Here is a 16,344-nt window from a genome sequence, read left to right on the forward strand (position 1 = left end):
CTTTTTCCTTTTTTTCCCTTCTAAAATCACCATTTTATTACGAAAACGTTGCTTCTTTTAAATTAAGAAGAGGAATAATAGACACACCACATGGATTAGGTTACAAAATCTCGGTTTCCTTTCATAACCTATCAAATTCCAATTACATTGGATTTAGGGTTTTTCTAGTGCATTCTTCCTACCTTACCCAAAGTTTATACATACAAATTATTGTTAGACACCCTTCTATTTATATTCATAGTTGTTATGAACTGGTTTTGAAATTCATAAATAACTCTAAGTTTCTTTTTTATTTTTCTATTTGAATAATCTTAAAACTTATGAGGATTTTGTTCGAATATCTTCAATTGTAAAAAGAAAAAAAATGTAATCATCGTAGATTTGACATGTTAATTTTGAAATTTTAGTAGGTAAAAAATTAAAATGTGAAAGGATGGTTTTTTACTATAATTACTTAAAAGCTTTACGACGTTTATAAATTGTATATTGTTAAAGAAACAAATAACTCTGCAACTTATTAAGACATAGATTAGCGAGAAAACGTAGCAAACCAACATAGTATACGACTCATATTTCACAAATGTTAAGTTAGCAATATTCCACCCTTAGATTTTCAACATCTTGGAACAGTTAAGTTTAACTTTTTGATAAACTATCTCTCATTGTTTAATTTTGTAATAGTTTAAAATGAAAATCAAGTTGAAATTTTATTAACTATTTAAAATTTGGTTTACAAATTTTGTCATATGTATATTTCTTAAAATGTGAAGAACATAGATAGTTACCAAAACAAATTGAATCAATAGTCACTTTACATAGTTATGAAAAAAAAAAAAGAAGAAAGCTTAGGCACTCATGTAATTAAACCTACTTGTTTAGAATACGTGTGTATGAACCATTCTTAATATGTTATAAAACAAATTAATTATTTTTTGATCGAGTACATTCAAAATGTAAATTGGTTGGGTTGAGTTAGATATATTTTTCGAACCAATTCTATTTCTAGATCGATCAAATTGGCAAGTTAAGTAAGATCTTCGTTTTTCAAGTATATTTTTTATCAACTTGACAAAACATAAATTCGTCCATAACACATATTAATAACTAAAATTTCATGATATACTTCTATCATAATATGTATGAATTATAGTATTTATAAGTGATAGTAATATATTTTAATAAACCGAACCCAACTTGAAAAAGACACAAAAGGAAAAAATTAAACCAATGAACTCAATATTTACAATTTAAATTGGATAGTCGGAGTTGTTGGGATATTTGAATAGCTTGGAGTGTACCAAATAGGAGATGGGTTGTTTAGTCCCAACTCGAACGCCTACTCTTTCGTCAAATATTTGATCTCATCTCTGCCATTGTTGTACGGGCTACCGTTTATTTGGATCTGGGCCCAAACCTATAAAAAGAAAATGGGCTATAGGCCCAACAGTTGATTGATGGATTCATAGTTATGGAAATGAGCAAAAGTTAATTTTCTACTTGAAAAGAAAAAACATTTTCTTAACAAACTTATATTAATATATTTTGAGAACCATCCATACAATTCAAAGAAAAAAAATTATGTTTACTAACTTAATCTAAAAAGTTTAAATACCAATTATAAGGTAAAGTTACAAACTTAGTCCAGACAAACGAGAGACCTATGTTTACATGGTCAATGAACTTCGAAATTAAAGTTTTAGTATGTAACATATATACATCTATGAAATAATTTTAAAGTTCGATCAACAAGTAACTAAACGTTCAAAGACATATTAGACATAAACTTTTTAGTTTAGAGATTTATTAAACAGTAAAATAAAACTTGCAAATACGTAGATTGGTTTGATAACGATAAAATTATTATTGTTGGTGTTATTTAAGATAAAGTTTACATTTTTTATTATATATCATTGGAGTAGGTTAATTTAATAATGTGAACAACTCTCTAGCGGCATATTTAATTTTAGATTACGAGTCCATTTTGTAATTCCTACTAAACAATATATAGAGTTAATTTTGGCATAAATTTTGGTCCACATGCGTGGGTTGAAAAAAAGCTGACCCAGTGTTTGGATCACGAGTAATTTAAAAAAGTTTATTACTTTATTATTTGTGTCAACTTACATTTCTCACATCGTTATTCGCATAAACTTCTATAATAATTATCAAATAAGTTAAATCATTCATATACAATGTTTTTTACGTGAGTTTAATAGTCATATCTTGTGTTATGAAAATTAGATGTTCAAACTTCTTCCACTTCTATTTGTTCAGTAGAGAAAAAAAGAGTTATAGTCCGCAAGCTTTAAGCTATAGGGAATTTTTATTACTAAATTCAACATATAAATTTGCTATACAAAAAAGGTTATATACATAGTTCGTAGCCAATCATTTGAGCTTCAATTGATTGTTTTATCCTTGAAAGTCAAAAGACATAAAACATATATATATTACAAGTCATACAACATATTATATTGTCGTTTCAAAGTAACGTTAAATTTAGATATGAACACAACAAGCACACCTAACACACAAGATATAAGCAGTACAAATCAACTAAAAACTCAAATGGAAGTAGTAATAAAAAGTACACAAACTACAACCCACATCCTACCTCAAGAAACTCAAGAACTAAAAGTTAAAAAAAGGAAAATGCAATGAAGGGTAAGCAACATTCATTCACATTAGAAGGGGTATATGTGACAATATAACTTCCCAAAACATGGTATGAAAACCAAGTTTGAAAAGAGAAAAATAAAATGAAAATATTAAGTGGGTTCGTCAAATAGCGATGGAAAAAAATACGAGTCAGTTATATTCCATCTAACTCTATATATTTGGATGTCAAGGAAATCGGTAGGATAATAAATTTTAGAGGTTTTTGTAAAAACAACAAGATTAGAGTAGCGATGATCATCGTCTGGAAGCTCTATGATTACCGCCTGACAACCGTTTGATATTCCTAATTTTGTACTATTCACAATATGCAAAAAATTGGTGTCATAAGCTATTTTTTTTTTTATAAATGTTTTTGTCATTTGATGCAATTTCCCTATATTTTATGTAGTTAACCACTGTGAATTGATCTTGTAATTATCTCATAGCTTTTTGATCTTTATTTTTCTAAATGTTATTACTGAGATGTCAACTACTGTCGAGTTAAATAATTTATTTTAGTTAAATTATATTAAAAGCTAACATATTAATTAAAATATAGAGAGCCAAATAAAAATAATACTAATCACAACTTTAATATGCTTTCGTCCAATTCTTATTTGTTACTATTATCACCTTTTAACGTTCGTTCTAACGTTATTTTTATAAAAGATTGATAGTTCAATTCTTTAAGTTTGTAATTGATGAACTTAGAACAAGAAACCTCGTTTAATCTTCACTAAATTGACCATAAATTCACCAACATAATTTATAAACCGACAAATCAAGTCGACCAACGAAATCGAAATTAATTGATTAGAAAACTAGAGGGGTCAGTTGGAGTTGGTTTCGTAAAGTTTTAAATCAACAATTTTCAAACGTGTTTTAAGCGTTAAACCGACCCGAAAAATCAATCAACGCTTGTTTACGATATCGAGATCGGTTTGAATATTTACTAAACCGACAATTTTACCTGAAAAAACCGGACATGGACCAATCGATGATCACCACATGTTTAAAATTCAAAGAAAAGAATTTAAATAATATTACTATACAATTAAATTAATTAGTAATTAAATGTTATTATTTGGAGGTTGTTTTCAGTTGCGTGAGCGATGGGGACGGCCGGACCGCCGGTCCAATCCTTCACCGAACCTCTTTGGCTCTCTTCTCTCCTTACGCAATTCCCCTAATTTCTCGAAGCCTTTTTCCTTATTTCGCTTTCTCTATTTTTTTTAAAAAAAATTACACCTATTTCAACTGCCTTCTAGAAACTTTCTTTGATTATTTTTATTGATATCTCTCTAAAATTACAGATTTATTTCTTAAACTTTAAGATCTATCATTTGTATTTTTCATATGTTTTTTCCTTTTAAATTTCTAACTCTTTAACTTTACATCTCTAAAGAAAGATTAATTAACAACCTTATTCTTTACTATTTTCTAGTGGATCGTACGACTTAAAATATGTACACAATACGTTAACGAACATTAGCTTACATGATGGTTGCACTTTTTTTTACTGTAATATTAGAATATTTTTTTATATACATGTAAAATGATGATATAACGAACATGTGATTTAATGAGATATTATGTTCCTATTTAATATTGGTTTTTACTTGTTTTGTTGGGTATTTTTAATATTTCTAATAAGTGAATTACACCATTTGATAAGATATGGTTAATTTTAACTACAACCCATCCGCTTAATAATAGAAAGTGATTCTTTTTACTTATCCAAAATTATTTAGAGAAAAGTAAATTTTAGTTTAGGATTATAGTGAAAATTAGTGTTGTTGACCTAAAAGACCTGTAATGTTACAATTAATTTGATATGACTGGTATGATTAATTAAGACATATATGTTCAATTAACATATCATAAATATTATTTTGATTCTTATTAAGTTTTAGTTTATAAGTATTTTTAAATGTCCAATTTTAGTCCTAATTAGACTTTCAATCAATCTTAAATTCAATTAATACCACAAGTTTATTATAGATTTGTTTACTTTTTTATTTTTTTGTTAACATCTTCACTGTAATAAAGCATATTCACATATTATACTTTATTTGTAAAAAAATTATTATAATTATCTCGAGGGACTAAATTTAAGATTTACTAAAAATACAATAACTAGAGTTAAACAAAGTACGAAAACCATACACATTTTAACTTTTAAATTTTTGAACCTCAAAAATGTAAAATGACAAATGTAAATTTAGCTTGATACAATATTAACCGGTTCAATCTTGGTTCGTTGTCGTTGTCAAATGTAAATTAAAATAGTTATGTAAAAAATAAATAAAAAAGAAGTCCATGATATATATAATTTTTGTAGGGTCCAAAATTAAAATATATAGGAAGGAATTAATTAAGGTTAGGTCTCTGGAAACTGAAAGTAGACTTAATGGGAAACAAAAGATATTAATAATTAATCATCTAGAAATGCAACTTTATGGTATGTATTTGTTTGGCTTCATGAATATAGATTAACTCATTTTTAATCTATACATCCTTTGACCATCTCATCTCAACAACAGGCAAAATAATAATAATAATTATTATTATTATAATAATTAATAAACTGTTTAAAAATATATCTTGAAATTAAATTGTTCAAATTTCTAAATATTTGTCGGAATTTGAAATAAAATTATTAATGTTGAAAAATAAAGTAAGGGATCATTGGGATTATTTTATTTTATTGAAACGAGGAATATAAACTTAAAAGAATCAAACATATTTAATTCGGGTAATTATTTATCCCATTGTTATAGTTAATTGCATGGCTAACTATTTATAAAATTTATTTAGACATAGTTAAGTTGTTTTAAATCTAATTTATACGAATATAGTTATGAATTTTGTATTCATATGAAACTAAGTAGATGACTTTCGTTCATATATTTAACCTTTGAATCAATGGATATACATATTTACAAATTTGTCGATGTATCTATGGATATTTTTTTATCTTTGTCAATAACAACGACTTAACAACATACAATATCGTGAAAAATTCTTACATTTTGATCAATGATATATTTCAAATAAGTTGAGCTATGTATGTGTGTTTTGTACTACAATTCAAATAATAAATTAATACAAGGATTTGAAATTGCACCTTTTTAAAAAACATATCACTAAAACCAATTAATTTTGTTAACTATGATTAAATTGATAATCATGTGTATTGGTCAATATCAAGACAACGTTAACATAAAAGTATATAGCACACACTCTTTCATAAATAGTTGCTACTTTTTTAGCATCACGGTGTTAAGGAAGAAATATTATTGCGACACTACGACGATTTTAAGTGTTTGAATTTATGGTTCTTTTAATATTTTAAAAAATCAATACTTCTTGTTCTTCATTTTTATGTATACTATGTAATTGCAAACACATAGATTCATGAATTAGAGAAGAATCAACACATTCCTGGCTAGTTTTATATATATATATATATATATATATATATATATATATATATATACATATTCTCTTTCTAATATTTATTTGTCATTTAATTATTATTTAACTTGATCATTAAATTTTGGTTAGGGAAAAAAGTCAACGATAACATATTTCGTTTTGAATATATTATGTCACATGCATTGTATTTGTTTAATATCATATCGTAAACGTATCTTTTTTTCTACCAACAATCTTTTTTTCTAACAGTAAAGTCATGAATATGAACATTTTCACGAGTCTTCACCTAATTAAAAAGAAAAAAAAATAAAAATGTAAACTGATTCTAGAAGTATAAATCCAAGTCAATTATGAAATAGTTTGGACGAGATTATAAGATGAGCTAGTAGACTGTCCATTTCATGATGCTCTTAGTCTATAGTCTTTACCAAAATAAAAATAGTAATAGTAATGATAATAATAATAATAAAAGGATTAGAGAGGTAATACGATGTAAATTAATATTAATAAGACTAAATTCCACGGCTGCGTACCAAATCCGTATTAAAATTTCCTAACCCACAGACTCCATGCGCGGCGGCTACGTGTCCTTCAACTTGTTAAAGGTCATCGCCCTTTTCTCTCTTAATTTTTAAATTATCCTAATTAATTAACTCTCCCTCTTAATCTCTATTTAATCTTTGTGCGTGCATGTACTTTTTTTGTATGTTTTGTTTAAAATTTACTTACTAATGTCAAGATGGATAATTTTATTATTTAGATGTGACGTATGATATTCTTTTTTGTACCTCAATTGGTTTTAATAAATTTTAACCTAACAATAACTAAAATTTATAAGTGAAATGATTTTATTGAAATTTAAAGATGAGGTTTTTTCAAAAATAATAAAAAATACAAACTATCTACACTCTACAAAAAAAAAATAAGAAAAACTCACTACACTTAATTTTGTAGTTTTACACTTAATTTTGTCATAAAAGTTAAATAGTTTGTCCATTTTATCATTTTATATAATTTTATTTTAAATAATTTATGTAACCTAATCATACATATACGAAAGATTAAAATCGTTAATTACTAGCCATTCATTTTAACTAAAAAGAACAACATAATTAACATTGTTTGTCAAATCAAAATTGACGAGAAGTCAAATCGTCTCCAATACCATGAAATGAACGAACTTATTACGTAACCTAAATTCATTCCATTTGAAAACATTATACTATAAATATTAATATATATTGGATTATACATATAATATGCACATGATCATTGCTAAAATCAATTCAACTAAACTTCCTCCAATCTCAATCTGTCCTCATTAAAAAATATATAATGTATAAAACCGTTAAGATTTTAAAACCTATCTTTCTCACTTGTCTAACAAAATTCTCTCTGTCTATAAACTATTTATTAAAATGATAATAATAATAATAATAAACAAAAAAACACATAGAAAATAAAAACTACAAATTAAAGTAAACCGGTAGAAAACCGGAGGTTAGATTCCATGGTCGTGCAATGCACTCAACGGTATTTCGGAAAACCCGACAAACCAAACCGGAAAGGGTTTTCCAATTTGTTGGATATATATATTTTTTATTTAAAATTAGCTACTACGGTGTCGTTTACTTCTTTCTTCTCACAATAAACAATTCCCAATCACACAATTCCAATTAAACCATTTCTTTATTATATATATGTCTATGAGGAGACCAATCCCAAAACCCCTTCCCCTTTGTTTGGTAATTGTTCGGTATATTCTGGAGGCGCACCCGCCGCCGCCGTGCCTCGCCGGCCTGTGGTCGCTTGGCTTTTACTTGGACGAAAAAAGTACTTCGTATTTGAACATTCCTAATAACAATAATAACAATTAGTTTTGTCGTATTGCATGGGAGTGATTTTATAATAATACATCTCAAAATTGATTTTGTTAATTATGAGCATTTTTTGTTCCAATAAGTTATGCTTCTTCATGTCGTCTTATATTTTATTATGAGATTTCAAAATATTAAAAGTGTGTTGGATTGTATTATCATATGTAAGAGGAAAACAATTAAGTTGGAATAAATTATATAAGTCAAGATTGATTCTCTCTCTATATATACATATATAGGTTATTATCAACTATTGTGTGTTAAAAAATTTTCTAATGTTTTCATATTCTATATTTTAGTATGTAATTTCAAAATAATTAATCGCGGATGGTCAAAATTAAACGTGAGAAGCTTTTGTACATGTAAATTTGTGCAATCTCAAATTTTGGACTAACTTACAATAATACATAATTCAATTTATCAATATATTAATATTATATTAAATAATCACTAACGGACAAGATCTATAATATAGAATGTCGAATATAACTATCGATCGAAAATAATCGTACTCATTAAACAAAATCTTAAAATACTTAGACAAATTCAGTAAAACCTTTTTTTATTGAATATTTTGCTATTTAAAAGAAACTTGTAAAAACAATATACTTAGGGAACCTTTCTACACTCTCTTTTGTTGTCATATTTGAAAAATATTAAATGTAAGCCTAAAACAAACATTCTTCTTATTTAATTTGCTTCCATTGAATAGGTCTCTTTTAATTGCAAATATTACTTATGTTTTCCTTTCCAACATATTGTGTATTTAAAAACAATAAAGATTGTTCTCCTTTTTCATGGTGTAGAACGTCAAAGTAATTTTTAAATATCAACTAAACTACTGAATTTTTCATGCTTTAATTGTGGACGGTTTTGTATAATTGTTTCTTTTTTGTCAAATGGAGTATAACTCATAATATTTAAAATGTATTATCAATTTTAAGATTAGAGTTTTAATATAAACAGTAAAAAGAAGAATTTGTCATTTTATTAAGAATAAAAACGACAGTGAAAAGTAAAATAGCAACAAAAAGCAATAAACAATATTTAATTCATTAGGTAAAAAGTAAAAAATTAACGTTTTTTTCATTAAAAACGTTTTTTTTTATGACATCATTTTCCTCCCAACCCAAATTTTATTATTTCATTTGGTTATTGAAACCGAAAAAGATTGTGGTAAAAAATTATGGCACATAGGCATGTGGGTATAAAAACTCAATTTAATCCATATTTTCTTGGAGAAAAATTATTAGGATGAAAGGTTTAACAAAAAAAACTATATGATTACTAAAAATAACCCAAAAAAAATTACTTGCCAATTTTTTATAAACTATTTCTTCAGCCATGTCTTATCTACCGAATAAGGCCAAAACGATACCATTTTGAAGTCTCACTAAAATCAATTTTTTGTCAAAGATAATTTGATTTATACAAGTAATATTGACATAACCTTTGTACGTAGAGGACGAAATATCAGTCTTCCACTCGGTAAGTTAATTTTAAATAATATATTGTTACTCTTTTTAGGTTTAATTACTACACTAAACCTCAAATTTGTATGATTCCCTACAGTACTAAAAAACAAATAGTAACTAAAAGCAAAACTATGATCAAACCCTAAAACTAGAGATCAGAGATTGCTGATGTTGGAAGCTATGGGCATAAATGCCTATGGCCACACACACATATATATCTTAATATTAACATTATTGTTGTCATTATTTTAACCATTTAATTATTATTCTTTTGTTAGTACATAAGACACCAACTCCCAAAAAAAAAAAAATATCTAAAACCAATTCAATTCCTAACTTTGGTTCTAGAATTTCTTGGGTCTTACGCAAGCCAACTTTATTATTTTTTTCAAAATATTCACACATTACATTCTTCATTTCATATCTACCCTTTTTTTCATTTAATTTAGTTAGGTCCCTAAACATCCAATTTCAACCCTAATATCTCCACTTTGTACAAAGTCTTTCGATCTTTCTAAGTATATGGGTAAAAAATAGATCAAACTATTCACAAGTAATAGCAAAAAATTTACATTAATTCATTGATAGGGTTGATATAGAAAGTCTATTATTTTTGTTAGTCGTTTGACTTTGACGTTTTTTACGTGATGTATTAGTTAAATAAATCTTTCGATTTAAGAACATGTTTTACACACAATACGATAGTCGTCTCTTTCTCATGACTTAAATAATAATAATAAATTTAACTAATTGAAATGGGGGATGTAAGCGATGTCGTAATTTTATACCGCGAAAAATATATAGAAGTTTTTCATTATTAATTAATTTAATTAGTAGAGAGTTGGTTGGAGAGTAGATCAATTTGGTTCAACTTGCAAATTTGACCCATTGAAATCAAAACTCTTTCTTGCTTCTAACTCTTCACCATTTATTCTTTAATATATATCGTCAATTTATAATTTTGTAAATTAGATATAAATTATACTATTTTAAATTATAAGGACAATTATGTTTAAATGAAAAAATTAAGGAAATGATTGCAAATTTGTGTCTTCATGGACTCACTAATTAGAGGGAAAATATTAAAATTTTAATTTATGTGTATTTTATTTGAATCTAATACCAATAGTAAAGGAGAGTATATACAAAAATTAAACAAACTTCAAACTAAGAGATAAAAAAAAGGTATTTTAACAAAATTATTTAAATTTATAAAAGTATTAATTAATACATGCAATTAATAATTTAAATAAATTAGGAAAGTTCCTGTTCATTTAATCATCAAACTTAATTACTTTTGATTTGATCTATTTGTTTCCTAAAATTTTAAACTTCACTTATGTGTATTACTAATTATTAGGATCAAATTTCCACGTAAGTAAATTTAATTAGAATTTTATTAGTAAACTTATAATAACCACTTTTTAAAGTTTCATTATTGACTACAAAATAAATAACGTGTACAACTTAACCCTACTTTTATTAATGAAAGTGGTAAATTATCAAGTCCAACTCGGTCTAGAAAGACCCGTCCAAATAGGATGTAAGCAAATAGGTGTTTGGATTTAGAAAATAGAATGGATAATCACATTTTTATAAGCGATTAATTAAACTTAATTAAAACAAGAATTAGGCAGCATGAGGTATATATATATATAAGTTTAATTAAGTAATAAAAGCCAAACACTGTCTTGTACAGTTGTCCTTTTATTTATTCATTTTTAAAAACAATACAAAAATACCTCTTTAACCCTAAATTAATCTAATCTGAAAAAACGTTACATTTTTATCTAAATTAATCACCCCTTTAACTTCTTGCTTTAAATCTAAACTATTCATGTTTGTTTCTATTAAATCAATTGAAAATGTATTTTTTAAATTTATAAATAAAATATATCTCATGCTTATCGAAAACAAATCTCCTGCCCTACTGAAATACCCAACTTGGATCATATTAATTATACACATAAATTACTCAAGAGAAGGAAATAAAACATAAAGAAAACTGTATATGTAATTTCATCTTCATGCAATTTATTCGTAAAATAATGAATAATAGAAAGAAAATTGCAACGTGTATGCCACGTAATTTCTCATAGCGTCACGCATATAAATTAAACACATGACACGTATACACAACCATATAATTCTACTTATGATACTCATAATTAATGTCTATACCATACTACGAATGCTAATTTATCTCACTTCTTGCTCATAATCATAACTCAAACTCTAATCAAATTCATAAATATGGATTTATAAAGTACTTTTTTTAGTATAAAACGGGTTGGATCCAACCTTGAATTCGCAAAATAATAGTATATATCATCTATCTTTATAATACGATTTATATGCGAAATAGAATTATGTAATAATTTGGAAATTAAAATAAATAAAAGTTCGTATACAAATTACAACGACTTGACTTTGTAATTCAAATTATAATAACTTATTATAAAAGTCTAACTTGTTGTTAGACGTTTTGAAATTAAAATCTATTAATTGATATTATATTATAAGAATGTATTAATGACGTACTTTAAACGGCCATCAAAATGAATGAGTAATATATTTCTAAACGTGAATGACAATACTAACAATATGAAAAGAAAAACGATATTATTATAAAATGTAAAATGTGATAGACGTTGATAAAGAGAAAAAAACGATTACTAAATATCGTTACATAATAAGATATAGGAAAATTAAAGTATTTTAAAAAATAATTAAATAGAAAAACTGTAGCTTTCTTTAGGTTAGGTGTTTCATTTATAATTATAATCAAACTATTTATTACTTTTTAATTAATTATTTATTGGAGAAAAAAGATTGCAAAATGATTATAAGTTAATTTTAAATCATCGATTAAATAAAACACTAGTTATTGTTTTCTAACTATGGATAGACACAATCTGAATGCAAATGCTATTAAAAACTAAACCATTTTTTGGGTAATTAAAAGTTGATTGATGAAAATCAAACTATTAGTAAAAATGGTTGAACCAATAAATGTAAAGGTAAGTTTTATCAATAAGAATAAAAGGGAAAGTCAGTTTCCATTTATAGTTGAAGCTTGTAATATCAGCAAAATGTCTAATTTCACCCAATCCCCAAAACATCATGTTAATTCCCAATCATTCCTATCTTTTAAAAAAAGAGGAAACAAAAGGGGAGAAAAGGTAATGCTTTTCCATGGAAAACCAAGACTACTTTGATACAAATACAACGAAAATAAGATTACAAAACGTAAAATCAGTAGTAAAAACTAAAAACGGTTTGATTGAAAATTTGTGAAAAGATAACGAGTCTATTAAGGTAAATCGAGCACAAAACCTCTTGCAACTATTTTTCAAAGTGTATTATTCTCACTCTAGAATTTTGAGTTTTATTTTAATTTGGTGCTTCCAATTACAAATAAAACCAATTTTTTAATAAACAGAAAAATTGTTATATTTACTCAATATTTTAAACAAGAATTTTCATTTACTATAACTTTCATTGAAAAAAGGTTATTTCACAAATATGTAAAGTTAACTTAATCTATTAATGTTAAGTACTGTAATAAGTACAGAGAAATTTGAGAATAAACTGATAAAACATACCATCCAAATAAAAATTAAATTAAAAAATAAACTATTTACATAATAAAATTACTAAAAATAAAATTAATCGAATGTTCTATTTTTTTTTTATAAATTTTCAACTAATTTGTATAAATTTTCAACTAATACGTATCATTTATAACGTACGATTCTAGAAATTATGCATTATTTTTTTTTTCTTTTTCACTTGGTGAAGAACTAATAGACCAAATTAAAGTTGGTGATCATTTCAAAATTGTATAATAATTATGTAACAATCTTTTTTGTCACTCAAATATTCAACGTGAAGGAAAATAGCAAGCTGTTTCCCCGTTTAAAAATTCCAATAGTTTATTAGACTAAGATTTCTAATAATCTCACACAACTGGGTCCCTTTACGAAGCCACGCGGCAAACCCCATTCTCTATAAATCCCACTCTTCTTCTGCAGTAGGTGAGTGAAAAAGAAAACACCTCAACACAAAAGAAAAGAAAATCCCATTCTCTAAATCTCAATTTCCCAAATCCCATTTTCCACAAAGAAAAAAAGAACAAGAATTCACAATTCAGATGCAATTATGGGTACGAAGAGGAAGATGACGTGGAAATCGATGATCATTCCGAGTTGTTACACCGCCGTGCACCGCCGTTTATCGGAATCAGAGGACGACGAACGGCGGCGACTTTCAAAAAAAGGTTCATCGCAGCGGCTGTCGCTATCGGACGCCAGTAATCCGAGTTCGCCGTTGTCGATCGACGACTTGTCGAATTCCCTCGTGGGACCGAAACTTCATATTTTTTCATTTGCGGAACTTCGCACCATCACTCACAATTTCGCTTCCTCCAATTTGCTCGGTGAAGGTGGGTTCGGTCCGGTTTATAAAGGGTTCGTCGACGATAATATCAAACCGGGTTTGGAAGCTCAGCCGGTCGCTGTTAAATTGCTCGACCTCGATGGATCTCAAGGCCATAAAGAATGGCTGGTAGGTTATGCTTCGAATTTACGAATTTGCTCTCACATTTTATTTATTTTTAAAACTAATATATTTTTTAAAAATAATAAAAGCATGGCAAGAATTTTGTTTTGTAGAGAATATCGGTTTGACTTTTTGCAATTTATTGAAAATAGATTTAAAAACCATATTGATTGGAAGTTTGTATTTTTTGTGTATTTATTGTAGGCAGAGATTATAATTTTGGGGCAAATGAGGCATCAAAATTTGGTGAAACTAATCGGTTATTGTTGGGAAAAAGAATATAGACTTTTGGTTTATGAATATATGGCCAGAGGCAGTCTAGAAAATCAGCTATTTAGAAGTAAGTATACCTATGTGTTTATTTACTCTACCATAATTCCTTTCTTTACGTCAGCAGAAAATGAGATTAGATTAATTAATTGTGATTAACTAAGAAAGTATAGTTTGGAATAATTGTAGAGTATTCAGCAGCTTTGCCTTGGTCAACGAGGATGAAGATTGCTTTAGAAGCAGCCAAAGGCCTTCAATTTCTTCACGAAGCTGACCCACCAGTTATATTTAGAGATTTCAAAACCTCTAATATTCTCTTGGATTCTGTAAGTTATAAATAATTTCTTTTTTCGACGAATTAAGATTGTAATTAAGACTTAGTTTAGCTCTAAAAAATTACTAATTAGTTCTTGTAACGGGTTTGTTTAGGATTACACAACAAAACTCTCGGATCTTGGGTTGGCTAAAGACGGTGTTGATTGCGAAGATCAGCCAGACATGTCTTGTATTATGGGCACACAAGGGTATGCTGCTCCGGAGTACGTCAAATATGGTGAGTGCGTTACATATTTTAATAGTTTTAGATTTTTACCAAACATTGGTTTGGTTATTACAAATTAATTGAACCATGAGGCATGAAATCATACGATTGAAATTCCTAAATTAACAACACCTGTTATTTGTATTATTCCCTTTGGCGGTACCTAACGCAATTGAACGACTTTTTGCAGGCCATTTGACGACGATGAGTGACGTCTACAGCTACGGCGTCGTTTTACTAGAGCTGTTGACAGGAAAGCCATCAATGGACCGAAAGACCGGCGAGTTTCTAGTGGACTGGGCCAAGCCACTTTTAAAGGACTCAAAACGCCTCTGCCGGATCATGGACCCAAGGCTCGAGAGTTCATACTCGGTTGACGGCGCACGTAAGGCCGCTGCCTTGGCCCATAAATGCTTGAACCGTAACCCTAAGCGGCGGCCGCCGGTGACAGAAGTCGTTGACGGTTTGAAGTCTTTGCAAGACTTTAACGACGTGTTCACGGCGCCGTTTGTGTACGTGGTGGAGGACTGCTGTGGGGAAAATGAGAAGAAGGGGAAAGAGGAGAGAGTTATTGAAGGGAATGGGCTTGGGCCTGGTGTCTTGGGCCTGGGCTTGAATTGGAAAAATTGGAGGCCCGTCTCTGTATGATAGTTTAGATTGAAAGGATAATGAATTGGGATAAAATAAGTCCCTGTAAAGTTTAGTTTTCTTCAATTATTATTTTTTGAACGAACCCTTCTTATCGTCCTTAGTAGAAATTCTGAGGTGATGGAAGAAGGTTTTTGAGAAATGTATGGAATACTTGTGGATAAAACTGTTAGTGTTATATATATATATATACAAGTGTAAATTTGGATTAATCCAAACAGTTAAATCAATGAAATAACTTAAAGTTTAAAGTTCTTAAACAATGATCAAAGTCGTGTTAGTATGGATTTGGGAAACAATAAAGATATAAAAGGGAGAATATGAAGCTTTTGTCGATAAATGTGCAAATTTCGTTTGTCAAATATTAAAGTTTAGTTGTTTTACACCAAACGGTAGTAATTGAGATGTTTGAGACAATAGGTTAGTTATTATAATTTGATTATAATAATTTATGTGTTGGGTATAAATTGTTTTAGTTAAGATCATACCAATATGTGTTTCGTACATAGATTGTTTTTGTTTGATAAGAAAAGAGTAAACATCGTAACAAAAAAAAAAGTATTTTAAGTATTAAATAGTGTAGCAAATAGAGTTTTAAAATAGTGTTTACTATCCCTAATTAAAGATTTTTAAATAATATTTAGTGCAGTAATAGTTGATTATTATAGTTTTAGATAATTTTTGTCCTAAACAACGTTCATTATAGGGGGAGAATGGAATCTTATTAGTATCGAGTCAAATTCAAATTTTGGTTTTGTTAAAATTATTATTGTTGTTTTAAAGCAAATTAAATTAACTCTTTATTAAACTTTTGAGAAATGACCGATCTGAACCGGGAACGGAACCGCATATTCCGGTTCATAAGAACGCGTGAACC

At 27.6% G+C, this 16,344-nt stretch overlaps 1 protein-coding gene across 1 annotated transcript; it reads left to right on the forward strand.

The window, feature by feature from the left end:
- The first annotated feature begins 13,475 nt into the window (after positions 1 to 13,475).
- LOC101218136 (serine/threonine-protein kinase RIPK) lies at positions 13,476 to 15,730 on the forward strand. The gene is made up of 5 exons (XM_004141389.3): positions 13,476 to 14,014; positions 14,213 to 14,348; positions 14,468 to 14,604; positions 14,708 to 14,831; positions 15,010 to 15,730. The coding sequence occupies exons 1-5, from the start codon at positions 13,610 to 13,612 to the stop codon at positions 15,465 to 15,467; spliced, it is 1,260 nt and encodes a 419-aa protein (XP_004141437.1). The 5' UTR covers positions 13,476 to 13,609; the 3' UTR covers positions 15,468 to 15,730.
- The last annotated feature ends 614 nt before the right edge of the window (positions 15,731 to 16,344 follow it).

This window comes from Cucumis sativus, chromosome 4 (assembly GCF_000004075.3).
Source record: "Cucumis sativus cultivar 9930 chromosome 4, Cucumber_9930_V3, whole genome shotgun sequence".
Lineage (NCBI taxonomy): Eukaryota > Viridiplantae > Streptophyta > Magnoliopsida > Cucurbitales > Cucurbitaceae > Cucumis > Cucumis sativus.

Excerpts from the sequence above, each read along its gene's own strand:
- LOC101218136 (XM_004141389.3), top strand. The coding sequence starts at position 13,610 with ATGGGTACGAAGAGGAAGATGACGTGGAAATCGATGATCATTCCGAGT. Across the intron at positions 14,349-14,467 it reads AGAAAATCAGCTATTTAGAA|AGTATTCAGCAGCTTTGCCT; the intron begins GTAAGTATACCT and ends GAATAATTGTAG. Across the intron at positions 14,605-14,707 it reads CTAATATTCTCTTGGATTCT|GATTACACAACAAAACTCTC; the intron begins GTAAGTTATAAA and ends GGGTTTGTTTAG.